The sequence below is a fragment of the Carlito syrichta genome, unplaced genomic scaffold (assembly GCF_000164805.1).
Source record: "Carlito syrichta isolate Samal-C Ts95f unplaced genomic scaffold, Tarsius_syrichta-2.0.1 Scaffold90604, whole genome shotgun sequence".
NCBI classification, from domain to species: Eukaryota; Metazoa; Chordata; class Mammalia; order Primates; family Tarsiidae; genus Carlito; species Carlito syrichta.
In genome coordinates, this window is record NW_007034700.1 from 34301 (window position 1) to 60815 (window position 26515).

General features: G+C 39.6%; 1 protein-coding gene across 9 annotated transcripts in view; it reads left to right on the forward strand.

The window, feature by feature from the left end:
• The window catches only part of SCN8A (sodium voltage-gated channel alpha subunit 8), a 115508-nt gene that overhangs the window by 28952 nt on the left and 60041 nt on the right, over positions 1-26515 (forward strand). For 6 of the 9 annotated variants that reach the window (XM_008058608.2, XM_008058600.2, XM_021712540.1 and 3 more), the window contains 6 exons: positions 7102-7323; positions 8575-8638; positions 9849-9990; positions 11776-11982; positions 12901-13194; positions 17429-17791. In XM_008058608.2, the coding sequence (XP_008056799.1) occupies positions 7102-7323; positions 8575-8638; positions 9849-9990; positions 11776-11982; positions 12901-13194; positions 17429-17791 (1292 nt within the window). Of the gene's footprint in view, positions 1-7101; positions 7324-8574; positions 8639-9848; positions 9991-11775; positions 11983-12900; positions 13195-17428; positions 17825-18663; positions 18675-26515 lie in introns of all 9 variants that reach the window. The other 3 variants (XM_021712551.1, XM_021712549.1, XM_021712536.1) reach the window with 2 other exon arrangements.

Sequence of the window (26515 nt, forward strand, 5' to 3'; positions counted from 1 at the left end):
ATACTCTGCAAGGCATCTGTCTCTTTATGTTCTTGTGATCTCAAAACTTCTCTTCCAGAATTAAATTGGAAAACTGTATTCTGTTCACTAACTAGGGCAGCAGATGCTATCTCTAGTCTAGCTCATAGCTTCTGTATCTGGTATGTTGTTAACTTTTGACCATCGCATTTCTGCAAGATAACTTTTGATCGATACCATGTTATTTATACTCAGTACTCCAATAATGCACACACACACACACACACACACACACACACACACACACACACACACACACACACACAGTGTACCTAACACAGTGTCTTGCCCATAGCAGTCCTCCATAAATGATTGTAGTAGTAACAGTTATTATTATAAAGAGGAAACCTAATCCCAAAGAAAGGGTTTGTATCAAGATATAGACATCAGCTTCACAGTTTGAAAGAGTCCCAGATTCCTATTTCTAGAAGTGCCCCCAATTGAGCTGGCTTTGGGAGGCTAACTGGGATGGAAAATAATGTTAAGGGATAGTAAAGCCAATAATAGATCACGGTCAGTAAGTAGTACATTTGGTTCTTAAATTAAAGTTTAACTTTCAACGCCAGTCCTTTTGCTCCCATTCTACCTTTTAGAGTTAGTAAGAGAAGTCCAGTAGATGACATCTCCCTCGTGGCAAGTTTTCGTAGAGCAGGAACCCCACCTCACTCGGGCCGACACTGGTTTCCTCAGTGTGTCAGAGCCACTAGGACTCCAGAAGATTGGGGAATAAGGTGCATTATTTAGCTACAGCCTTTTGTATAAGAAATGCCTCACTCTAGAGCCTTCTTGTAGCTTAGAGAAGATCAAACCCACATTCTGACCCTTTTTATTTGTTAACTCAGGACTTGGACACGTATCATTCATGGTTTCCATTTTGCTTCAGAGGCTTTAGCTTGGAGAACAGTGTATGCAAACTCCATGCCGAAAGGGTCAGTTATAGATGAGACTCTAAATTCTCTTTGGTCTGGAATTTGTCAGGTTCAACGTCACATTGAAATATTCTGCCTAAAAGTTTATATGTTTTAAAACTTTGTTTTCTGTTTGTATTTATCCTGGGCTCAAAAGTGAACTTCTCAGTGACTCTGTCAGAAGCTTCATCTTCTGTGTGCTTTGATTACGTGCCACAGGACTAACATGCCCAAAAGAGGGTAGAAATCTCAAGGCAGGTTTCTTAGGTTTTTCTTAGAGAGCTGCACTTGGAAGTATAAGGACAGTTGGTTGGGAGAACCTCGCTGTCGGATCCTTTTCTTTTCCATCATCATTTAAGTGGCTTCCCTAAAGCATCCTCTGTTCATCAGCACTTACTGAATTTCATTCTGCCCTCTCTAGGTCTGTACTTTCTTGATTATTTTTTCTCTTGCTATTTTATTTCTCTGCTTTCATTTCTGTTACTTTCACTCCCAACCAGTGGTTTCAGATAGGAAGCAGAGAAAATGATGGGCCCTTCTCCTTTCCATCCCAGGATTCATAAAGCAAGCATTTTCTGTAAATGTATACATTGTGAATGTGGCAATTTTTGCTACATAACAAAGGGCGATAGAAAGTGTTTTAAGACTATATTCAGATTTATTGTCTCTTTTAAACTATCCTGCTTATTAATCCTGTTGCTTTTATACTTCTCCTTTTTCCACACTGCTTCTTAGGAAAGGTAACTCAAGTTTAATGGTGGTCCTAAGTGAAAAAAACTGAATACTCACAGGATCCCACTGACCCACCTTTGAGAACTGATACTTTGTGATGTGAATCTGGTCTCAAGTAAATAAGTCTATGGCTTTCAAATCTCTTACAAATTACTCTTAGTCTGAAGAACCTTCAAGAACTGTCATTGTAGGGCAGGAGTGGTGGTGGTGGGGGGTGTACCTGTTCTCCCAGCTGCTCACTAGGGAATATAAATTAACCTTATTTATAATCTGACATCACAGTGGTGAAAGTTTTTTTGTCTCAATATACATGATTGATTTCTCTGAACATAGCACATAGGCTGGCGTTGTTCATTTGTCCAGGGATTTGCTGGGCATTATGAAAGGAGACAGGAGGTTCAGAGGTACCTTTGGATGGAGTAGAATAAAACTCTGTGGCAGTGGCTTCAACTGCTTCTCAACATTTCTTAAATATCTGGCTTCCCCTCTGGTAACTGGCCTTTCTGTACATTGGATCCAGCTGGCTTTTCTTGATCTGTAGTAAATGTATGAACTGCTTCTGCTCAGACACATACCAGTACTAGTTAATGTTAGCCTTTTCCAAGAGTTCTCACTGTCCAAATTGCCCCCACGTGGCTTCTGTTGCACACTCTGTTGTGTAGGAGTCGTTTGAAGGAGCATTCTGCTCTGTTTTGGATCATCGGTTTTCAGTCAGTATCTTGCTTGTTCTGGCATGTGGTGTTGTAAGCCAATGGAAGAAGCAAGACAGTCTCTCTGTACAGCCAGAATGGTGGCATTCTCCATTCTTGCTTGCATCAGCTCAGTAATTCTCTCTGCAACTTCTTGCCTTCATTGGCCTGTGTTGATGGTACCAGGGAGCACTTTTGGACAGCCACTGCTGGCAAGACCGTAGAGCTTGAGCTTAGGAAATACATTGATGGCATCATCTCCATAAATTGGTATTGATGTCTGCAAATATGGTTATTTGCAATCAATGACCCTATGGAAGGAAGAAGAGTCTTGACTGGGACCAACATATAATCCAGTGACTTTACATTTAACATTCTTGTGTAATCGGGTGCCTTCCTTCACCTGTAGATGTTAAACCACATCACCTGTCTTGTTCCTATGCCTTATAATTTTCTCTAGTGATCTGGATGAGAGTATTGGAGAGCAAACTTTTTAGATGCCTGTCGTTAATGTTATCTAGTGATTATTCTTGCTTAATTAAGATTTGTTTCTCTGAGACCCTGTGAAGTATAAGCAGCTGAAAACTATTTCCAGTTAAGTTTCTACTTTAAACTTCTTGAAAGCTAAAAGAACTCTCACCAATGAGATAATCTAAGCTTTAAACTTCAAAGCAAAGCACTTGAAGAAAAATTGTTGAGCTTTCTGGATTCATGTTTACAGATTTCTTAGGCAATGACATCTGGTGTATGGAGAAGAGATATTAAACTGACTGATGTGAGCATCTAGGTCCATCCCCAGGAAAGTGACAGTGTCCATGTTGGTGTGTTGGATTAGTAGAGGACCTCTGGTTGCAAGTAAGAGAGCACAGGAGTAATTCAGGGAACCCAAGAGCTGGAATACTCTTGGGCTTCTACAAGCCAGTAGAACCAAAATGCAGAGCCAGAAACCCAGGTACCAGCAAGTACTTTATCTCCATCTCTCTTCTTTCTGTGTATATCTATTTCCTTTTTTCTCTTAGTATACTAACTTCTTTTACTTCTCAGACATATCATAATATAATGGTAGGATGTGGCTACCACTTAGCTCCCAAATTTATTTATTACTTACCACATGAAAAGATTATTCAGCCAGTCATGGTGGCTCACGTCTGTAATCTCAACACTTTGGGAAACTGAGGTGGGAGAATTGCTTGAGCCCAGGAGTTTGAGACCAACCTGAGCAACATAGTGAGACCTCATCTATGCAACAAATCAAAAAATTAGCCAGACAGGGTGGTGGCACATGCCTGTAGTCCCAGCTACTTGGGAGGCTGCACAGGAGGATCACTTGAGCCTAAAAGCTGGAGGCTGTGGTGAGCCGTGATTGTGCCATTGCACTCAAGCTTAGGCAACAGAGTGAAACCCTGGCTAAAAAAAAAACTCAAAAAACTTAGGCCAGGCACTGTGACTCTCACCTGTAATCACAACTCTTTGGGAGGCCAAGATACAAATATGGCTGCTGAGAGTTCACCTATATGGAATAGGGGATAGTTGGAGCTCGTGACCTGGAATTTTTAGTTATATGAGCTTTGGAACTGCCCAAAGAGTTCCCAGCCCAAGAAAATTAGATTAGACTCGCACTAAAATTGTATGCTTTTTAAAAGCTGTATTTATTTATTTATTTATTTATTACATAAATCCATTGGTTTGACTATTTGTAGTGTCATACTCTTGTTACTAATACAAATGAGCTTACAGCTCATTTCTCAAATAGCATGTCTACAATAGCAATAAAAAGGCCTTTGAACCATCTCTGGTGTTCAGAGAGGTGATTGTCTGAACCATCAAGAGAGATGGCTGAATAAGCTCTTCATAAAGAGGTCCAGGAAAAGAAACTTTACATCCATTCTTCAGTGACCCATTCAAGTATTTTTTTAAATCACTTTGACTTTGAAAACAGTAGATCTGCATAGTTTCAGAAGTGTAGAGTTGAATTATTGGCCCATTACAGAACTGCTCTAGTCAAAATGTAACAAGGACTTTTCTGTTCCTCAGCAACTATATGGAAATAAGTTCCATAACATTGGAATCATTTTTACTTCTTGATGGCTGCCTTCTATTTTATATCACTAGTACCTTCTTGTGTAATTATCATAGTTTCCCAGGGTTTTAGGTATAAAAGATAGTTTGAAATTTCAACTACTTACTCTCAAATAGACATCTCTGCCCTATTTTGAAAGACTTTTAGAGAAGATTCTTTAGCTTCCCCTTCTCTGCCCACTGCCATGTGGTGCTTTGTTTATCCACATTCTGTAGATGAGAAAATGAGACTCTTGAAAAGTGACTGAAGTTTGATATGAAACATGGTGGGCATAAGTAGTGACTGAGCCAGGACCAGAATTCCTGCTTTCTAACTTTCTGTCTGATGTTGTTTCTGCACAGCCCTGTGAGGAGCAAAGGACTCTGATCAGAAATGTCTTGCTTCCTGGAGCCCAAGCAGGCTCTTCCTAGTCCCCATGGCATCCACAGTCTCCATGAAAGTACAGGCCTCTGCTCCCTTCTATATCTCTACAGTCTGACTGTTAGCTCTTTATTCTTTAATTTCCCTTAGATCTCTTTTAGGATATCTGTGTAAGAGGAAAGAGGTAGCCGGACATGGTTGTGCGTGCCTATAGTTCCAGCTACTTGGAAGGCTGAGGCAGAAGGGTTGCCTGAGCCCAGCAGGTAGAGACTGCAGTGGCTGTGAGCGTGCCACTGCACTCCAGCCTGGGCCACAAGAGTGACACTCCACTCAAAAAAAAAAAAAAAAGAGAAAGATTTCTCATTCATTTATTCTTCCAACAAAAGCATATTATACCAGATCCTGTGCCAGGCACAGCATCCATTGCTACCATTGGACTCATAGAAAATTCTATTACGCTTAACTTTGAAATTTCTAAATGATTACTAGCAAAGTAAGTGAAAGAGAATCATGTCCATACCACCCATTAGACCACCATCATATGAGGTTAACCCTGAGCAGTGTCATTATCCCAAAATGTCTCTTTGAGGAGGGTGATGTAGGTAGAACAGTGATAACTTACAAATGTTAAGTGCCAGCTGTGTGCCAGGTACCATACTGAGTATTTTATTTCATTTCTATTTAAACCTTACAACAACCCAATGAGGTTGGTATTGTAAATCCTTTTAACAGATAAGTAAACTGAAGTTCAGACAATAATGGTCAACATTAGACTTATTTACTATGTACCAGGTGCTCTGTTAAGTGATTGTATGAATCATGCTTAATCCTCACAACAGCCCTATGATATTCAGCTATAATTATCCCCATTTTAAAGATGCATAAACAGAGATTCCTAAAGGTTAGGGGTATTGCATAGGGCAAACAAGTAAATGTCATAAATTGACTAAGATTCAGATTGTCTACCCAGCCACACACTTCAGAGCTAGGATTAGGATTATCTTGAATTTCAGTCCAATATTCTTGCCTTCAGAAATAGATCAGGGATGTGATCCCTTCTGAGGAATTGAACTCGTGCGAAAATTGTATGCTTTTTAAAAGTTGTATTTGTTTACTTATAACATAAATCATCAGTTTGATTATTTTGTAGTATTATACTCCTGTTACTAATACATATGACAGCTTACAGCTCATTCTCAATTCAGTTAAAGTGTGTCCAGGCTCAGTGTCTGCCTCTTGCCCACCAGGAGTGCTCAGTGCTTTGTTGGTCATGGCCTGTGGATAGCCTGGTATCTTGGCATGCCATGGAGAGCTACATGCAGACTCATTTTGAGTCAAACAACATGAACCTACAACCATATTTTTCTGTGTTTCCTATCACTGATCTCTCCCTGTGCAATTAAGAAATCTACCTGTAGGTCTAAATTTTAACACTGCCTTGTATTTAAATCTCAAATTAAAATGAAGTAGTTTGTAATTTTAAAAAAATCTAGGACAGTAAAAAGGTCATTGTAGAAAGCAGGGAATATATGTGATACAGAGAAGATGTGTTTTTAAGTGGAAAAGCAAACTATAAATACTGGATTGGTAGTAATTAACCTTTTCAATACATTGGCATTTCCAGAGCTCTTGGGAAAATATTATCAAACCTTCTTATTTATTATTTGCTTTTAATCTTCCCACTGGTGTTCCTTGCAACCTGGAGGCCTCCTCCATCCCTGATCTTCCCATTGGTTTTTTCAACAAATATTTAGAGTACCTGCTGTGGGCTAGGCACTAGAAAGACAGCTGTGAATAAAACATGTAAAAAAATAATTATGACCATGATAAATGCTACAGAAGAAAGTAAAGTTGCTACTAAGATACCAGCGACAGTGGGGGAGGGAGATTTGTGAAGTCACGGAAAGCTTTCTGGAAGAATTTGGAGAATGAGTAGGAATTAGGCAGGAAGGAGAAGGTAATGGAAGAGGGCATTCCAGGCATAGGGAGCAGCATGTATGAAGACCCTGAAGCAAGTAAGAGCTTGGCTCATGTGGGGAACTATAAAAAGTCGTCAGAGAGTGTTTCCAAGAAGAAAGGAGCCACGTGTCGGTGGAAGAAGGAGCTTTGTTTTGCTTTTTAAGAAATACTGACTTTAAAATAGGTACACCTGGAAAATCATTGATTCTGCTGACCCGTTGTGATTCTCGTGGTATAAAGTGTCCATAGTTCAAGGGTGGCAGTGTGGGGAGGAAAAGCCCGTGCTAAGAGGGAGGCTGGGGGAAGTGGGGAGGGCTTTGAGGTGACTCTGATTCTGGGGGTTCTGTTTCCTCAGGCCTGAAGACAATTGTGGGTGCCCTGATTCAGTCTGTGAAGAAGCTGTCGGATGTGATGATCCTGACAGTGTTCTGCCTAAGTGTTTTTGCCTTGATTGGACTACAGCTGTTCATGGGGAACCTTCGAAACAAGTGTGTTGTGTGGCCCATAAACTTCAATGAGAGCTATCTGGAAAATGGCACCAAAGGCTTTGATTGGGAAGAGTATATCAACAATAAAAGTAGGTGGCCCCTTCGCTGCAAGAGGAATAGGAAAAGTCTAGCTAGTTTCCATAGTGAGAAACCACCACTGAGCTTGAAAACGTAATCTGAGCCAAAAAGGCATGGCAGTGCACTAGAACTAGACGCTTTCAAACATCAGCCCTTTCTCCCTCTAAAAATCGCATGAGACTTTATAGCTTCCTCACATGTACCCCTAAACTTTTGCTTTGAAATTCAGGCTCAGAAACATAATAAAAAATTTTCCCCTAGCTGAGTTACCTGGGATACTTAAACATTTAGTCCAGAGTGTACCTATGGAACACAAGCTTTCTTAATACTGCTGAGACCTTAGCAATTGATCTAGTCTAGGGAATCAGGTCATCTCTAAGGCACAGTTTGATCCTATTGCAGTTAAGGAGTTTTAATCATTTTTTTTGAGAAACCAAAGCACTTAAGTCTCACTTTAAGGAAAATTTGATATAGTGATACTTGTATAAATTCATGAAAAAAGTTAGCAACATCATTAGTCATTCTTGAAAAAAAAGTCAGTTTAGTAGCCATAAGAAAATGTTGCAAAGTTCCACACTCTAAAATAAAATAAAATTTTTAAAAATGTTGCAAAGGAAGTTTCAGATACACATGCAGGAAAGGGAAATATGCCTTCTAATTTAAAAATAGGACTTGGTAGCTAGTGACCAATAAGTTTCAGAATATCTTTGATAAAGAGAAGTTATAAGGACAGAAGAATAAAGTTGTATAAAGAGATATAGAAGTCAGAAAATTTACTTGTAGACCCTTTTGATTCAAGTACCAGAATCTGGCATATAGATTTGAAGTATGACTGGAAGTCAGATATCTGTGAAGAGTACATTGTATCAAGGACTTTGGGGTAGCACTTTTAATTTGTAAATATATATAGGAAAGTCATTTATGGGAAAGAATTCTTCTTCTTTTTTTTTTTTTTGAGTTGGAGTCTCACTCTGTCGCCCAGGCTGGAGGGCAGTGGCACGCTTCCAGCCACTGCAGCCTCGACCTGCTGGGCTCCGGCGATCCTTCCGCCTCAGCCTTCCAAGTAGCTGGAACTACAGGCGCGCGCTACCACGCCCAGCTAAATGGGAAAGAATTCTTATCAGCTTTCACTGCTGTCGGAAAAGATTTATGAGCTAAAATCAATAACTGTCTCTGCTGGTGCTAGTTAGGGACAGTGTAACCTTATTCTCTCACTCACTTAAATCTGCCTTTTCATTCCCTGCCTCTTCAAACTTTTCTAGCAAATTTTTACATAGTTCCTGGCATGCTGGAACCTTTACTCTGTGGGAACAGTTCTGATGCCGGGTAAGTAGCTTACCTAATTTTATTCTCCTTCCTTAAAATGATGTGCCTTAAAATGATGGGTCAAAATGGGTAATATTTTCATTTTTCTTTGTGCTCATGTAGTAGACCATACAACTGGATCTGACTTATTGGTCAATATATATTTTCTTTCTGTATCATGTTTGTCCATCTAAAGTTGACATTTCACTAGTAAGTGAATGTGCCTGTAGTCTCAAGCCAAAATCAAAGATGTTACCTGCCTCTTGTAGACTCCTCTTGTCCTATTTTAGCACAGTTAATACAATAGAGAGGAAAGATACTGTCTTCGTGATAGTTTAGCATCCAAGGATGACCCAAAACATGCTAGACCTAACAACATAGAAGAGGAAAAAGAGTAGCAGCATAATATTTGAGTCCTGATTCTGCTATTTCTAGCTCTAAGACCTTTGGCAAGCCATTTAACTTATCTTTGCCTCAATTTCTCCATCCATAAATTAGATTTAATAAGCCATTCTCTCTTTTCCTCACAGGGTTACTGTAAGGATCCAATTATATAACACATGAAAGTGCCTCACAAACAGAGAGCTATATAAATGTAGCATGGTAGTGTCTTTATTCAGAGTATACTGGTCCTCTAGGATTTGGTATTTTAATATGATCATGACAGCTAAAAGTTTATTTAATTTCTGTGTTGAAGATAGTAGAGATTACATTGAAAGAAATATGAAGTGAGTCTAAAAGCAGAAGGAATGGTATAACTGAGGTCACTGAAATCCCTATTATGACTTAGGTTGTCACAGTGAATATTAAGATAACAGAGATGGTTAAGAGGAGCTTTTAGCCATTTGTCATTTGGGATAGTAGCTAAGTTGAATTTGATTGATTTGTGCATTGAGATGAATCTGGACTGTGGTTCTCATACTTCAACACGTATAAGACTCACCTGGCATACCTCCTTAAAGTGTGCATTCGTAGATCCCATATCTAGAACTTTTAATTCCTAGGCTTGGGGTAGGACTCAGGGGTCTCATTTTTAAAACGCATGCCAGGTGATTCTGATCCTATGCTGTCCCCAGAAATTGGCTGGCTACTTATTTCCTTTCTCTCTCTTTTTTTTTTTTTTCTTCTTTCAAGTCTTGGCCTGGCTCTATAGATGGTTATTTATTATCTCCAAGGTTATGACCAGGTGGAATTATGTTGACAAGTCCTGAAATTCCCTTTCTTTCTTCAGACAATGCCCAGAGGGGTACCAGTGTATGAAAGCAGGAAGGAACCCCAACTATGGTTACACAAGTTTTGACACTTTTAGCTGGGCCTTCCTGGCATTATTTCGCCTTATGACCCAGGACTATTGGGAAAACTTGTATCAATTGGTGAGTGATACTTCTTTTCTTTGGTTATAGAGTTTGCATGAGGCTGTTTGGAATTGGGGATGTTCTGTGTGAGAGACCTTCAGTGAACACATTATATAGATCTAAGGATGGTATTTCCCACAGTCAGCAGGTTGACAACACTAAGTGACTTCTCCCAGTTCCCAACTCTGTTTCTTGAATGGTCAGGCATGTATAGTTGTAGAAGCCTACAGCCTTGATGGCCTCTTGCCTGGCCTAGGAATTTGCTATCTCTATCTACTTCCTGTGGTTCACCATCTGCAGCATATCTCTTTTTATATATATAGTGCATATGTTTAAGACATATTAACCACTTCTTTGTGTAGGGCACTATACAAGATAGACATCATAAAGATGGAATTTCCATCCACAAGGACCTTAGAGTCTAAATATATCCACATTTTTGAGATTTTTTTGTAACACATTTGAACTTGATCAGGCAGGTTGTACAGATAAAAATGAAGTTAATGTCATTTGGTTGGGCAACATTGGTGACGTTAGACAAGTCATTTAACTTTGCTGGTTGTGATGAAGAAGTTAGTCTAGGTGATTGCAAAGGGCCTTCCAGCTTTGAAATTTTATGACAATCCATTGTTTCTCTTTGACTCAGGCATTTGGTGATGCCAGTTACTTTGAGAAAAAAAAATGTCCCCTTCATGCATAAAGGAACCTCTTTAAGGGAAGTTTCTAGTTCAGATCCTGAATTAATTCTTACTAGAGTTGTATCAGGTTTGAATTTTTCTCATGAAGTATTTATGATTGATGCTAAATTCATTTTGTTGTTGAAAGAATAAAGGTGAAATCTCAGTAATAGTGGGTTACATATATGTAACCTAAAACCCAATTGTTCTTTGATGTCCATTTGCTCACTGTTAGTGAAAAGGATAGGCCTCGGACTCTCCTTTCTTTTTTTTTTTTGTCTCCACTATGCTTTGTGTCATATTATCATATTGCTCTTTTTTTTTTTTTTTTTTTTTTTAGTTGTAGTAATGATTTATTGCTGGAGATATAATTATTCTCTGACATTATTCTTCTCCAGAAACTTATTTTCCGTTTCCTATGTTAATTTTCTTGGTTTACTTAGAAAAAATTTCTCATTGATTAGCATGCATTTAAATTTTCAAGATAATTTGTTGCATTGCATCTTTATAGACAAATTAAATTATAGCAAGTATACATTTTAAACATATAATTATAAAAGAAACATGATGCTATGTTAATAGCAATAGGTAGGATACTGGCACATATTGCTCTTTTAAAACCCATCCTATTACAAAAGGATAAGGTAGAGTGTTACTCACAATGGGCATTTTCTGTGACTTGGACCTGATTTCAAAGATGAAGTTTATCTGTTAATACTCTTTGAGACCAACAGATAAATGAACTGAAGTTTTGTGTTCTTTTCTTTGTACTTGTTTAGAACCAACTGACAAAGTCAAATATAATGATTTGCCTTGAGCACTTACTCCTTAAAAAAAAAGTCAAGCATTTTTCTGTGAAGAAGTATATAGGGACTATTTAGAAAAGGAAGGGGACCTTTTTTGTCACAATGGTTAGGTCACTACTGTCATTTAATAGGAATTGAGGATAAAAGAAGCCGTTTGACTATTGGGGATACTAAGTGTCCACAGTAAGAAGGAATACCACACAAGGAAAGACTGTCCTCTTCAAAATGCAAATATTTCCTAGAGAAACTAGGCCCATTAGTTATTTTTAGCCTGGTTCATTTGTTGCAAGTGACTCAGAAAATGGTCTTTGTCTTTGCAGACCTTACGAGCAGCCGGGAAAACATACATGATCTTCTTTGTCTTAGTCATCTTTGTGGGTTCTTTCTATCTGGTAAACTTGATCTTGGCTGTGGTGGCCATGGCTTATGAAGAGCAGAATCAAGCAACATTGGAGGAAGCAGAGCAAAAAGAGGCTGAGTTCAAAGCAATGTTGGAGCAACTTAAGAAGCAACAGGAAGAGGCACAGGTTGGTGATGAATCCTTTGCAACAGGCCTTCCTGCCAGATCAAGGTGACTAAGGCCTCATCTGATGACCACTGCAATTGATGTTTTTTTAGGCACATTTTCAGTTAGAGGTCATTGATCTGATTAAAACCCAAATAACAACTGAGGATAGTTTGTCCAATTATTCTATTTGCGCTAATGTCCAAATTATTTGTTAATATGATACTTTGTTGAATTTCTCAACTGTTCAGTGTTATGTTGACTGGGAAGAGAAAAATGACCAGAGCAGTTTATATAATGCTTCACATAAGCACAGCCTTTTTGTTGACAAAGATGTTAGATCTCTGTGGTTATAAAAATTATTATTTATTTTCTTCTTTTTTTGAGAAAACAGGATTTATGATTTATCATAAGAGGACAGAAAAGCTCCTACAGTAGGAGAGGATTCAGAGGGGTTGCCCAAAATTATTATTTCTAATTAAAAAGAAGATATAGGCAAAATATCAAAGTAAAATTTGAAAAACACTTGTGATCCCAAAGCCCTGACGCTTCACTTTCTAATCCTTATCCAAATATACATGTATTTTTACATTGTTGAACTCTATATAATATAGTTTCTTAGCATTCATTTTCAGACTTGCTCAGAAGGGATCCTCTGGTACCAAGAAGGTAGCCGAGCTCTTATGTGAGATGCTTGGGAGAATAAATCCCAAAGCTCTCCCTACTGGTTCTGCTCTGATCATTTAGGGCTGGGTGCCAAAATACAAATTCAGCTAGAAAATGAAGGCAACCAGGTCCTGGCTACAGCCTGCTTCCTCCAACAGGCTGGATGACCCTCTTCTTCCCTCCTTTCCTTACCTATGAGAAGAGAAATGCTCTATACTAGTTGGTTGGCGTTGGGTGGCTTCTTGTCTGAGATGTTGCTGTGGCTCCTTTCTAGGCTGCTGCGATGGCCACTTCAGCAGGGACTGTCTCAGAAGATGCCATAGAGGAAGAAGGTGAAGATGGAGTGGGCTCTCCTCGGAGCTCATCTGAAATTTCTAAACTCAGTTCAAAGAGTGCCAAAGAAAGACGTAACAGGAGAAAGAAGAGGAAGCAAAAGGAACTCTCTGAAGGAGAGGAGAAAATGGATCCTGAGAAGGTGTTTAAGTCAGAGTCTGAAGATGGGATGAGGAGGAAGGGCTTTCGGCTGCCAGACAACAGAATAGGGAGGAAATTTTCCATCATGAATCAGGTAAATCTTTTTTTCCCTATACCTTTTATAAAAAATTTTTAAATTGAGGTAAAGTATATGTATATAATTTACTGTCTTTACCATTTTTAAGTATACAGTTTGGTGGTAATAAGTACATTTATATATATATTTTTAGCTGGGCTCGGTGGCTCAGCCTGTAATCCCGTGCCTTTGGGAGACTGAAGTGAGTGGATTGCCTAAGCCCACGGGTTCGAGACCCGCCTGGGCAACTTGGCGAGACCTCACCTCTACAATAAATCAAAAATCAGCCGGGCATGGTAGTACACGCCTGTAGTTCCAACTACTTGGAAGGCTGAGGCAGAAGGATCACCGGAGCCCAGCAGGTCAAGGCTGCGGTGGCTGGGAGCAGCTACTGCACTCCAGTCTGGGTGACAGAGTGAGACTCCAATTCAAAAAAAAAAAAATTTTTTTTAAATTTCATCCTTCCACTGTGTTTTTTAGATACTCTTTATTTGTTGCTTTTTACTCTCTGTGTAGAAAGCATTCTGTATACATTGTGTGCATACTTCTTTTATGTTCATATCCTCTCCTCTCTTCTCTTAGATAAAGTCCTAAAGTCAACGTCTGCTTCTTTGCACATGACTAGCATTCAGATGTTATTGGACAGGTGAATGCAGGACTTCCAGACATCTGATTTAACCCCTTCTGAGACTCCTTCTGGCTAAGAGCCATCTCTCTTACCCCCTCACCTCACCTTTCTCCTGGTTCATCCTCTTTTGGGGGAAAGTGTGATGGCAGCTTTGTTGTCATCCTCCCTTGTCTTGAACGCCATCACTGATCTAGTTAATATATACCTTGGTGCTGTTAAGCTTTGCTATAGAATGGTCTCTAATTATTCTGTAGACTTTAGTACAGAGTTGCACTGAATACTCCTTAGCTCAAAAAATAAAACTGGGCTTCTGAGACGACCTGCTTTGCATGAAAATGTTCACTTCTAATTTCCCCATTTGAAAAGAATTGTAGATTCCTAGAGGCCATGGCTGACTACCAAGGCTTGTTAGATGCCCCGCATGGCGGTAATTTTTTTTGTCCCAGGACTCTCCTGCAGTCTCTCTGGAAGAATGAGGAAATTGAGGCCTAGAAAGATGAAACTAACTTAGTCAGAACGAGGTAGCTAGTAGGTGTTAGAGCCAAGGTTTGAACTCAGGTCCAACTGACTCCAGCGCTTGTGCTCTTAGTCATCCCTTCTCCATTCCTCTACACACATACATGGCCATGTCTTCTGTTGGCTTAATGATGGAAGTGGCTTCAGTTTTTCTACAGCATAGTTCAGGTATGTGTCAGTTTCCTTTACTTCCACATCTTCTGAGGTTGTCTTGAGACACCTCCTACCTACCCATCTCCTATCAATTTCTCTTTTAAATTAAATCCTTTTAAAAAAATTCTATCCATCACATTCTTAGATGTTATATGTATGTATAAAATTTTCTTTCTTAAGCTTTTTACTCATAAAATGTATGCTTTTTTTTTTTAGTTGGAGTCTCACTCTGTCATCCAGGCTGGAGTGCAAGTGGCATGCTCATGGCCATCTCAGCCTCAACCTGCTGGGCTCAGGCAATCCTTCCACTTCAGCCTTCCAAGTAGCTGGAACTACAGGCATGTGCCACCACGCCCGGCTAATTTTTTGATTTATTGTAGAGATGAGGTCTCGCCAGGTCGCCCAGGCTGGTCTCAAACCCATGGGCTCAGGTAATCCTTTTACCTCAGCCTCCCAAAGTACTGGGATTATAGGCGTGAGTCACCGTGCCTGGCCAAAATGTATACTTGTTAAGGCTAAGGATAATTTATAAGTTTTAAGTTGAGCTTATTTTATACAAAACATTTTCATTATTCTATTGCAGCAGTCTTCAAACTCTTTGGTCTTCAGACCTCTTTATCTTCTTTTTAAAATGTTTTAGGCTAGGCTTAGTGGCTGCCCAGGCATGGTGGTTCACACCTGTAATCCTAGCACTTTAGGAGGCTGAGATGGGAGGATTACTTGAGCCCAGGAATTCAAGAGCAGCCTGGGCAACATAGTGAGACCTCATCTTTACAAAAAAATCAAAAATTAGCCAGTCGTGGTGGTGCACACCTGTAGTCCCAATTTCTAAGGAGGCTGAGACAGGAGGATCATCTGAGCTCAGGAGGTCGAGGCTATGGTAAGCCGTGATCATGCCACTGCACTCCAGTCTAGGTGATAGAGACCCTGATTCCCCCCCCAAAAAAAAGAAAAGAAAGAAAGAAAAATATGAAACAAAAATTAGTCTAATTTAATCAGTTAGACTCTGAGGACTGGCTTTGATCATTGGATCTTGTGATGGACATTCTCATACATGAGCTTGAATCTGTGGCTTTAAGGTTTTGATAAAAGATATTTAAAGCATGTGATAAGATAAAATTATTAAAAAATATATGTTGGCAGTGATATAAAAAAGTTAACATATTTTAATTATTTCGACCTTCTGTTAGTTAAACAAGGTTCCTTTAAGTAATAGAGTACCTCATGTAAGAGTAACTCATATAATTATTAATAAACAATAAAGTCTCATTTGATATTCTCAGAAATCAAGAAAAAAATGCATCTAACAATTAGATAACAATTCCTTTGGCAAATTGAATTTTTACTTCTTTGCTTTCAATAAAATTGAAAGAGAACCTAAATTAATTATCAGTCAATAGATCATACAGCAAATTTTGTTAATAGTTTTCTCTGTGATTTTTGGTAACCTGGATGAAGGTCAAAGAATTTCGCAACATTAGTATAGCAAAATTATTCCATTTCAACATGATATTAATGTGAATAAGATTTCTCAGTACTTTAAGTCTACTGTTAGGAAGGGAAGGATTGATGGTGAGCCATGTCTTAATTCTAACAATTAATAATACTGTCAACAAATTTTTAAGCACCAATTAAAAAAAATCGTATCCATCGCACTCTTAGATGTTATGAGTATGTAAAAGTTTTCTTTCTTAAGCTTATAACTCATAAAATGTATAATGTATTTGTGTAACTTGATCAGTTGTATTCATAAGAATGGTAATAAAAACTCAATCCAGAAAATTTTTTAAATTTCTTAGAAACTCATGGTCACAGGAAAAATTTTTAAATATTAAGTACAGTTTACTTATAATGTTTTGATGCAGAGAAGTAAAATCAAGAGTGATCAATAAATTGCATTAAAACAAAAATATACATTCGCATAAAGTTCTCTAGGGAATTGGAATGGAAGTATGAGTTGAAGAGGCAAAAGAAATGAAAAATTTCCAAGTGATAAAGAAGAGTTTTATTTTAAAATGTCAACGCTGGGAATTAAATTGTTTAAAACCATTTAAACTTTTTTTTTGAGTTGGGGTCTCATTCTGTCATCCAAGCTGGAGTGCAATGGCACAATCATGACTTACTGTAACCTCACCCTCCTGGTCTTGGTGATCCTCCCACCTCAGCCTCCTGAGTACCTGGGACTACAGACGTGCATCAGCAAGCCCAGCTAATTTTTTGACTTTTTGTAGAGTGAAGGTCTTGCTGTGTTGCCCAGGCTGGTCTTGAACTCCTGAGTTCAAGCAGTCCTCCTGCCTCAGCCTCCCAAAGTACTGAGATCACAGGCATGAGCCACCACGCCTGACCCGTTTAAACTTTTGATGAAAAAAAAATTTATGTTGACTTTAAATTTGGATGGGAGGGGCATACATAATGTTCAACTGATCTGAAAAGCTAGAAGACCACTGTTGGAATAGTGTTTGACCTCCAGAATATGTACTCATGGAGAACATGGCAAATGATACAGACACGTCTAAAATTCTCTCTTTTTGTCAAGTGTGACTAGAGTCTAACTTGAGTAAGCTAAAGGCACATTCCCTGCAAGCTCATAGTAATAAATGCACACACAGCGATGTGCTTCCCTGTGGGTAAGGTTGCAGAGAACATGAGATAAAAGCGTCTTAGGAATACATGAGCAAATAGTGGGTGGATTTTTTGACTCCTTAACTGGACAAACACGGGTATGTCTCTTAAGGCATGGGACAAGGGCATGTGAGTAGTAGTGGATGGTGAACAGTAGCAGTCAGCATCCGGAAGTACTCTCTGCAGACAGTTGTCCTCTGATCACAGGACTGCAAACTTGGGGCCAGGTTGGGGAGTCTGGCTGCCTTTGCTTCTGTGTAAGGGTCCATCTACTCCTGTCTCACTCCCCTTTCTTTCTCTCTTTCTCTCCCTCCCTCCCTCCCTACCCTGCAGTCGCTGCTCAGCATCCCTGGCTCGCCCTTCCTCTCGCGCCACAACAGCAAAAGCAGCATCTTCAGTTTCCGGGGTCCTGGGCGGTTCCGAGACCCCGGCTCAGAGAACGAGTTTGCGGATGACGAGCACAGCACGGTGGAGGAGAGCGAGGGCCGCCGGGACTCCCTGTTCATCCCCATCCGGGCCCGCGAGCGCCGCAGCAGCTACAGCGGCTACAGCGGCTACAGCCAGGGCAGCCGCTCTTCGCGCATCTTCCCCAGCCTGCGGCGCAGCGTGAAGCGCAACAGCACGGTTGACTGCAACGGCGTGGTGTCCCTCATCGGCGGCCCCGGCTCCCACATCGGCGGGCGGCTCCTGCCAGAGGTGAAAATAGATAAGGCAGCTACCGAGGACAGTGTAAGGAAGTACACAAATAGATGAGGCTAGGCATGGCAGTCTCCCGCGCCGCTCCTCTCCTGGCCCTGTCCGTTCCCCTGTCGCCCCTGCCCATCCTGTTCATACCCTGGACGTGGATTTTCGCCCTCCTGTTTGTTTCTCTCTCCAGTCCTCCCGTTTCTCGCCCCGTTTTCGCCTTTCCTTTATTCTTTACTCCATCTCCCTTCCTTGTTTCTGACGCTCCTTCTCCCCCCATCCACGCCCTCCTGTGATGTACCTACCATTTTCTTTCTCTCCACCTTTGCATCTGTCTGCCTGTTCCCCCTCCCACCTGCTTTGACTGAATGCCTCTGGCCAGCGGAGCCTGCCCGGATGAATTGAGAATGCCATCGTGCCGCCGCCAGTGACCGAGTCTGAGCGGGTTTGGACCTACTGTTGCTTTTCGTCCCATACTTCCTCTCTCCTGCTAGGGAAACAGCTTGGAATTTAACGATCCTATCACTTCTACCTTAAGAAAGTATTATCACTTCGAATATTTTTCTGAGTCTTTTCTGCAAAAAATGAGGTGTGGTTTTTCCAAAGAGGAATGTTTATATGAGGTAAGAGTGGGAGGTGTGTTATCAGCAGAGCCAGGCCAGACAGGTTAAGAAACCAGAAGGAGGCGGGGGGAGGGGGAGTTCAATTAAAAAATAAATAAATAAAAGAAACCAGGAGGAAACTGGACCCAGACTTTTAGAAGGGATTGAAATGGAAACAAATCAAAGGAGGAAAAAGTGGGAGATTGGAGCAGGAACACATGGTGTATGGAGGAGGAAGGAAAAGGGAAGCAAAGACGAATTTTAAATGTAATCAAATGTCAGACTCTGAAGGAGTTGCATATAATAGCTTCACAAAGCCGCTTGTCGAGGGGTTTGGAGAAAGGTACCCCTCTTTGGGAAAAAACATGTTTTAGCATTTCTTTAAATTCTAAGCTGTTTATGCCTTTTTTAAAAGTTTGAAATTCTTATAACCTCAATGATCCTAACCCTTCCTACCTCTAATTCCTTAACTTTCCTCAGTTCCGCCATAGCTGGTGTCAGCTCTTTGAGATAGCATGTCAGTCTACTTTGTCCTAACACTTCTGTTTCCTCTAACACAGCATGAAGATAGCCAATCCTTTAATTAGCATGATGCATGTGTGGAGGAAAACTGGACGATCATGGGTGAAATTTTTTAGAATTATCTGGTATCTTGGCATTTTAGGGCGGTTACTGAATGTACAGATAACATTTCAAAAGGCAGTTTGTATCTCACCTTGTCTTTTTTATCTAAAAGCAAAATACTTTTCCTAATTTATGTGTACAGCTTTTTATAAGCTACAAATTACTTTTACATGCATTATTTAATCTGTTCCCAATAAAAAATTCTGTAAGGTTGACAAAGTGAAGATTACTATTGCTGTTTTTGAGATGGAGAGGAGGCTTAGAGAATTTGTGTTCCTTTAGATCTTATAGCTCATCAGTTACAGAACAGGAATCTTAGACCCTTCAGAATTCCTAATCTTCTTTCTCTCAGTTAACTTTAATGCTTTCTCTGCATAGTCATTCGGCAATTGCACTTCTGGAGACCAATTTATTTAAGTTTGACAATAATAGAAACAATAATAATAAAAAACAGTGGTTCCAAAGTTCCCCCAAGATAGTTAGCCAAAATGAATGTTTTGTGTTTTTTGGTTTTTTTTTGAGTTGGAGTCTCACTCTATCACCCAGACTGGAGTGCAGTGGCCGCTCCCGGCCACCGCAGCCTCGACCTGCTGGTCTCCGCGATCCTTCCACCTCAGCCTTCCAAGTAGCTGGAACTACAGGCACGCACTACCACGCCCTGCTAATTTTTTTGATTTATTGTAGAGATGAGGTCTCGCCTAGTTGCCCAGATGGGTCTCGAACCCGCAAGCTCAGGCAATCCACTCACCTCAGCCTTCCAAAGGCGCGGGATTACAGACTGAGCCACCGAGCCCGGCCCAAAATGAATGTTATAAATAAGTATCTTTGCATTTAATTTTATTTGATATTCACAAATTCTATGTCTAGGGGTAAATTTGGGGCTTCACAATTAATAATCATTTTTCTGGAAAAATGAAATAATATCAGTGGAGAATGAGAGATGGGTCAGCATGAACAGTACACTTGGGGCAACTCAAATGTCTGGAACCAAATTGGATTTTGATGTCCTGGCAGTTTTTAAAAATATTTAAGCCAAATAATACAGCTTGCTTTGTCTCTAAAGAGAAGGTATTAGAGACGGTGTTTAGGAAGGAGCTTGAACTTCAGCTTATGAAGGCAGATGAGCAGGTTTGGGGATTTTGTTTTGGTTTTTGGTTTGTTTTTTTTTAAGCGGCTTCTATTGTACTGTGTGGGAGAGAAATTTGAGAGTCAGTTGAGCAGATGGCTGTGGAATGTAAGGCTTTCTGTACTGCCTCACTGTGGTCTGCAGGGCTCTGCCTTTGAGTTCTGGGTGAACCTGGATACACAGCACCTGTAAGCCCTTAGAACTTTTTTGCAGTGTCCCCAAGTGATGATAGTGACCCACTTGAGGGTTTCCAAGGCCAGGAGATCGGATCCCAAAGTGACAAGAAGAGGTAAGCAAGAATGAATCATTCCCAAGAGCTTCACAACTAGGAAAAACATGTATTTATATCATTAGAAGCCATAAAAAAGCTGTTATGTCTAATTGTTAATGGTGTGGGAAAATGTCTAAGTTACATTAATAGGCCAAAAAGAACAGAATGCAAATAGTTTGTGTGGTATGATGTCAAATCTGTAAAAAGACAAACTACATAGAGAAAAAAGATGACTGGTTAAAAGTTAAAGTAGTTGCTTTTGAAGAAGAATTTATTGGTGTCTTTTTCTCTTCTTTATACTTTTCTGTTCTTTCCAGTTTTCTACATTGAGCATAATAATTATAGCTACTGTATATTGAGTTCTTACTATATTTACTATACTATGCTGAGCACTTTATATATATGATCTCATTTAATTCTTATAACCATCCTATTCGGTAGGTGGTTTTATCCTATTAACGGATGAAGCTCAGAGATCTAGTGACTTGAGGAAATGAAACTTAAACCTAGGTCTTTCTGATGCTAAAAATAATTTCCTGACAGCTTAAATGTTAACTCCTTTAGAAAGTGAGGAAAACAGTTATTTGTCTTAGAAGGATGCAATAAATTAAATACTTTTTATCAATTTAATATCGTAACACTTAAGAGGTATTAATTGTTCATCATACCTCTTTGGGCTAGAATGTAGTGATTCTTACTATTAAGCCTTTTGGTATGTCCACAGCCAAGGCTTAACAGAGCCACGAAAATGCCTGCAGTTATGTAGACTCATGCTTCTTGGAGTGGTATGGGAGCCACGGCCTGGTCTCACACAATATTTGTGCTTAGGTATATATATATATATGCCATATATTTTTTTTTTTCTTCAGGCTCAAGTTAAGAAATAGGCTGTAAGAGAAAACATTCAGACATCACCTCATTAGGTAGTCTCATCAAAAACTCTTATGTCTTCATTAGTTATTCAGTTGTGATTGAGTGTGATTTTTTTTGATCATTTGGGAATTTGCACTTTTGCTTTTTGCTGAAGCAGAGAATAAGGGAACTCTTTCCTGTGTCTCCATCTCTGAGCTATAAAAATAGATAAGAGTCATTAGTCTTCAATCATAAAGCAGGTACCACTAGCAATCCAAAAATTCATGTAACTCGAAAATCACATTGAAGTAGCTTACAGATGCACAAACATTATCTCATTTAAATATTACCTAAATGTAGCTCACAGTCCCCACCTTATGAGATAGATACTACCGTTATCTACCTTTTTTTTGAGGAGGAAGGCAAGGCAGGGGAATAAAGTAACTTGTCCCAGATTGCACAGTAAGCACTTGAGTTAGGATTTGAATCCAAGTACTCCAGAGCTTCAACCATTAACTACACTAGCTCCAAAGTTCTTAATATACTAATGTGAACCTGGGAAATTAACCTCTCTGAGCTCCTTTTCTTCTCTGAAAAAAAATTTTTTTTAAACCCTTTATTATAAGGCTATTGTGAGGGTTAACTGTAATAGCATAAATATTACTCATATATAATATGCTTCACATGTAAGATGTATTGCATAATATGTGACCATTCTTGGTGCTCAGAAAGCCAAATTCCATTAATTTTTTTATACTTCTTTTTGCCTTTTTATCCCTGAGAAGTAGATAATACAAAATTGTTTGACTTGGAGAGGGTGGGGCTTCTTCTAAGATTCTAAAGATCCTTTGTTTGAGAAAGATAAATTATTATACAGTTATTTTAAAGCAAAACATTACAGAAGTTTAAGAAAGGTTTGAACAGGGAATTGATTAATAACTAGGTTCTAAAGATACTTATAAAATTGTCTAAATTTTAGTTCCAAGAAAGGTAACTGGCTGATAAATTTCCTGTTATATGTTTCCATGTGAAAGCAACTTAGAAACAGTAAGCACTTGAGTTTCCTCAGGCAGATCTACAGAAATGTGGGCAGAATCTGCCATCTGCAGGTGTCGTAGGACATCTCTTTGAGAAGGACTGCTACAATTTAAGTTGGAAGTCAGTGGCTAAATGCTCTAATAAATGTCATTTGGGTTAAAAGAAATGGAACAAACTGGTACTGAGTTTCATTTTCAAAGAACATAATTAAGTTTCTCAGTTGTTTCCTTTGCTACTGACAGTTTTGCCCCAAGTCTCCTTGCAGGCTGAATTCAAGAGAAACAGAGTCTCCTGACTAAAATGTTGTTAATTCTCCTCCATTCCTCAGCAACACAAAACAAAAAACCATGCACCTCCATTTACAGGAGCAAAACAAAAAACAAAAACCTTAAAGAGACAGGGAAGGGGAAGGAAAGGGTATGTGGTCTTTCCTCTGGCTCTTGAGTCTCAACATGGTTGAAGGAAGAAGACTGCTGACTCCCAGGTGATGAGAGTTAGGTAGCTGAGACCATACATAGCAGACCTCGCAGAATCCCAAGTGCAGTTCTAGGTGGAAGCTGACTATGAAGCTGCTTTACCCAGGAGAGAGTCAACTCCAGATTTTCTTCCCTTCAGTTGTCTATGGTCTTGACACAAGAATCCATATCCAACATTTCTGGTGGGAATGTAAGGTGGTGCAGCCACTTTGGAAAATTATTTGGCAGTTCTTCAAAAGTTAAACATGGAGTTAAAGTATGGCCCGGCAGTTCTACTCCTAGATATATACCCAAGAGAACTAAAAACATATGGTCACACAGAAACCTGTCCATGAATAATCTTGAAGTCATTGTTTACAATAGCCAAAAAGTGGAAACAGCCCAATCAACTGGTGAATGAATAAACAAAATGTGTTACATTCCTACAATGGAATATTTATTATTCAGCCATGAAATGAAGTATTGATACATGCTATTACATGGATGAACCTAGAAAACATTATGCTCAGTGAAAGCAGCCAGGCACAAAGGGCCATGTAGTATATGATTCCATTTATAGGAAATGTTTAGAAGTAGTAAATCCATAGAGATTTCATAGATAAATCAGACTGTGGGTTGTTAGGAACTAGGTAGAGAGGGGAGTTGTGAGCACCTGCTAACAGGGTAATGTGTTTCTCTTGGTGCAATGGAAATGTTCTGGAATTAGATAATAGTGATGGTTGTACAACAGTGTGACTATACCAAAAGCCACTGAATTGTACACTTTTAAATAGCTAAATAATTTTATATTATATGCATTTTATCTCAGTTTTCTTAATTGCAAAAAGAAAGAAGAAAGAAAGAAAGAATAGCCAAGAATCTGGCCTTTGAATTCCAGCTTTCAAAACTTCACCCAAAGAGGAGGTACTGCCCACTCATCTTGGTATTCTGTGTACCCTGCTTTTAACAGATTAGATTTTCCTGGTAGTACAGATTTATTATTCGCTGGAGACCATCTTAGCCCCCTCTTAGCACTTTTTAAGTGATGAGCTTCAGAGGCAGTTTTAGTGTATGTCATTTTAGGTAGTTAACAGTGGTGAATATACTTTGCTTTCTAACTCTCAATAAATCAGTCTGATTTGATGAATACTAAAAGACCACTTCTGCAAATGGACAATGACTAGACTATATATAAAACAGAATTTTGATCCATGACCTGCCCCCACCCCCAATCTACAATAAACTGTCTAAGAAGCCTGCCTGCTACAAGTAAATCTTGTAGGAAACCAGATTGCTATCTTCTAGTGACAATCCAGGAAGCTAAGTAATAACTTCTGTAACAGTAGTCGCCAGATGGCTAGGACTTGATCAATAACTGACAACTTACCTAATTTTTGTTCCCATTTCCAACTTAGGTCCACCCAGAGAAAGCCACACATGCACCCCTAACCAATCATATGGTCGTCCCCCTTCTAGTTAGCCTCCTTACCGCTTCCCCATGCCAACAGTCTTGAGTCAGGGCACACCTGAGCCCTTGCCTTTTTTCCCTATGAAACTTCTCTACTCCTCTGCCTGTCTTTGAATCTTTGCCACAATGCTAGTGGCAGTGCAGTGACAGTGACTGACTCCCTCAACATAGCAAACTCTAAACAAATAGCCTATACTTTTCTCATCTGGTTGATCTTTGTTTATTTCTACAATACATAAAATGTTTAATACATATTTATACACTCTGCATTTTATATTTCTTCTCAAAGGAATGTTACTGCAGCATCAAATTGCAGTAGTACATTGAGTTATCCTTACCCAAGAGTTAACTGAAGTTGTGGGTAAAAAGGAGATGGAAAAGGAGCTCTGAACAGTGGGGGATTGTCTTCCAAACCCCTCGTTACCACAGGACTCTCCTAAAGGGTACCCTCCCAATACCCCTCTCTAGTCGTTCTCCTTCACTGCAGGCAACATTTCTGACATGTATCACTACAGACTCGATTTCTTTCATGTGTGTAGACTCGTTCAATGTGTATTTTTTATTTGACTTCTTTCAGTCAGCAAGGTATCTTGTTTGAGATACATTCATGTTGTCTTGTGTAACAGTAGCCCATTCCTTGTTATTGCTGAGTGGTATTTCATTCTATAATATACCCTAATGTATTTGTCTATTCTGTTGGTGGACATTCAGGCTGCTTCCAGTTTGCAGCTAGTGTGAATAAGCTTGCTATGAGCATTCTTATACAGCTTTTTTTGGTAGAGAAATGTTTTCATTTATATTTGATAAATATATCAGAGTGAAATTCCTGGGTGATGTGGGTAAATGTATGCTTAACTGTGTAAGAAATTTCTAAACAGTTTTCCAGAATAGTTACACCATTTTTTAAATCCCACCAACACTATATCAGGATTCCAGTTGCTTCACATTCTAGCCAACATTGGATGTTGTTAGTCTTTAATTTTAGCTTTTTAATGGGTATAAAATGTTACTTTATTGTCCCTTTAATTTGCATTTCCCTGATGATGAAATAGTGGTTTTCCTGTGTGTCCTTTTTCTTTTTTGGTGAGACCTCATCTCTACAATAAAAATCAAAAAATTAGCTGGGCGTGTTAGCGCGCGCCTGTAGTTTCAGCTACTTGGAAGGCTGAGGCGGAAAGATCGCTGGAGCCCAGCAGGTCGAGGCTGTGGTGGCCGGGACACGGTCTCACTCTGTCACCCAGGCTGGAGTGCAGTGGTGCAATCAGAGCTCACTGCAACCTTGAACTGTTGGGTTCAATCTATCCTTCTACCTCAGCTTCCTGAGTAGCTAGGACTACAGGTACACGCCACCATGCCCAGCTTTTTTTTTTGAGTAGAGATGGGATCTCACTGTGTTGCCCAGACGAGTCTCGAACTCTTGGCCTCACATGATCCTCCCCCTTGGACTTCCAAAATGATGAGAGTACAGGCATGAGCAGCAACTCCTGGCCTCATATATTTTCTTTAATGAATTGTTTATCGAAATGTTTTGCCCATTTGTTACTGGGTTGTCTTTTTATTATTGTGTTGTTTGAGTTTGTATATGTTCTGAATTCAAGTCCTTTATCAAGTATAAACATTTTTAAATCTGATGAAATACAATATATCAGCTTTTTTTCCTATTATCATATTGCTTTTTGCATCCTGTTTAAGAACTCTTTACCTACCCCAAGGTTGTGAAGATGTTTTACTTCTATAAGAATTGTGATTCTGAATTTTACATTCAGATCTCTGATTTGTCTTTTTTTCTGAGTTGGGATCTCACTCTGTCACCCAGACTGGAGTGCAGTGGCCGCTCCCAGCCACCGCAGCCTCAACCTGCTGGGCTCCGGCGATCCTTCCGCCTCAGCCTTCCGAGTAGCTGGAACTACAGGCACGCGCTCACATGCCCGGCTCATTTTTTGATTTTTATTGTAGAGATGAGCTCTCATCAAGTTGCCCAGGCAGGTCTCGAACCTGCGGGCTCAGGCAATCCACTCACCTCAGCCTCCCAAAGTTCGGGATTATAGGCTGAGCCACTGAACCCAGCCTGATTTTTCTAAAATTAATTTTTCTATGTGAAATGAGGTAGAGTCAACCTGGATGGATATCCAATCTTTCCACACCATTTGTTAAAAAGACTTTCTCCATTGAATTAATGGCACCTTGGATGAAAATCAGTTGATGTTTGTGTGGGTGGGTCTATTTCTGGACTCTCCTCTGTTCCCTTGATATATTTATTTGTCTATGCTTATGCCAGTAGACATTTGCCTTGATTATTG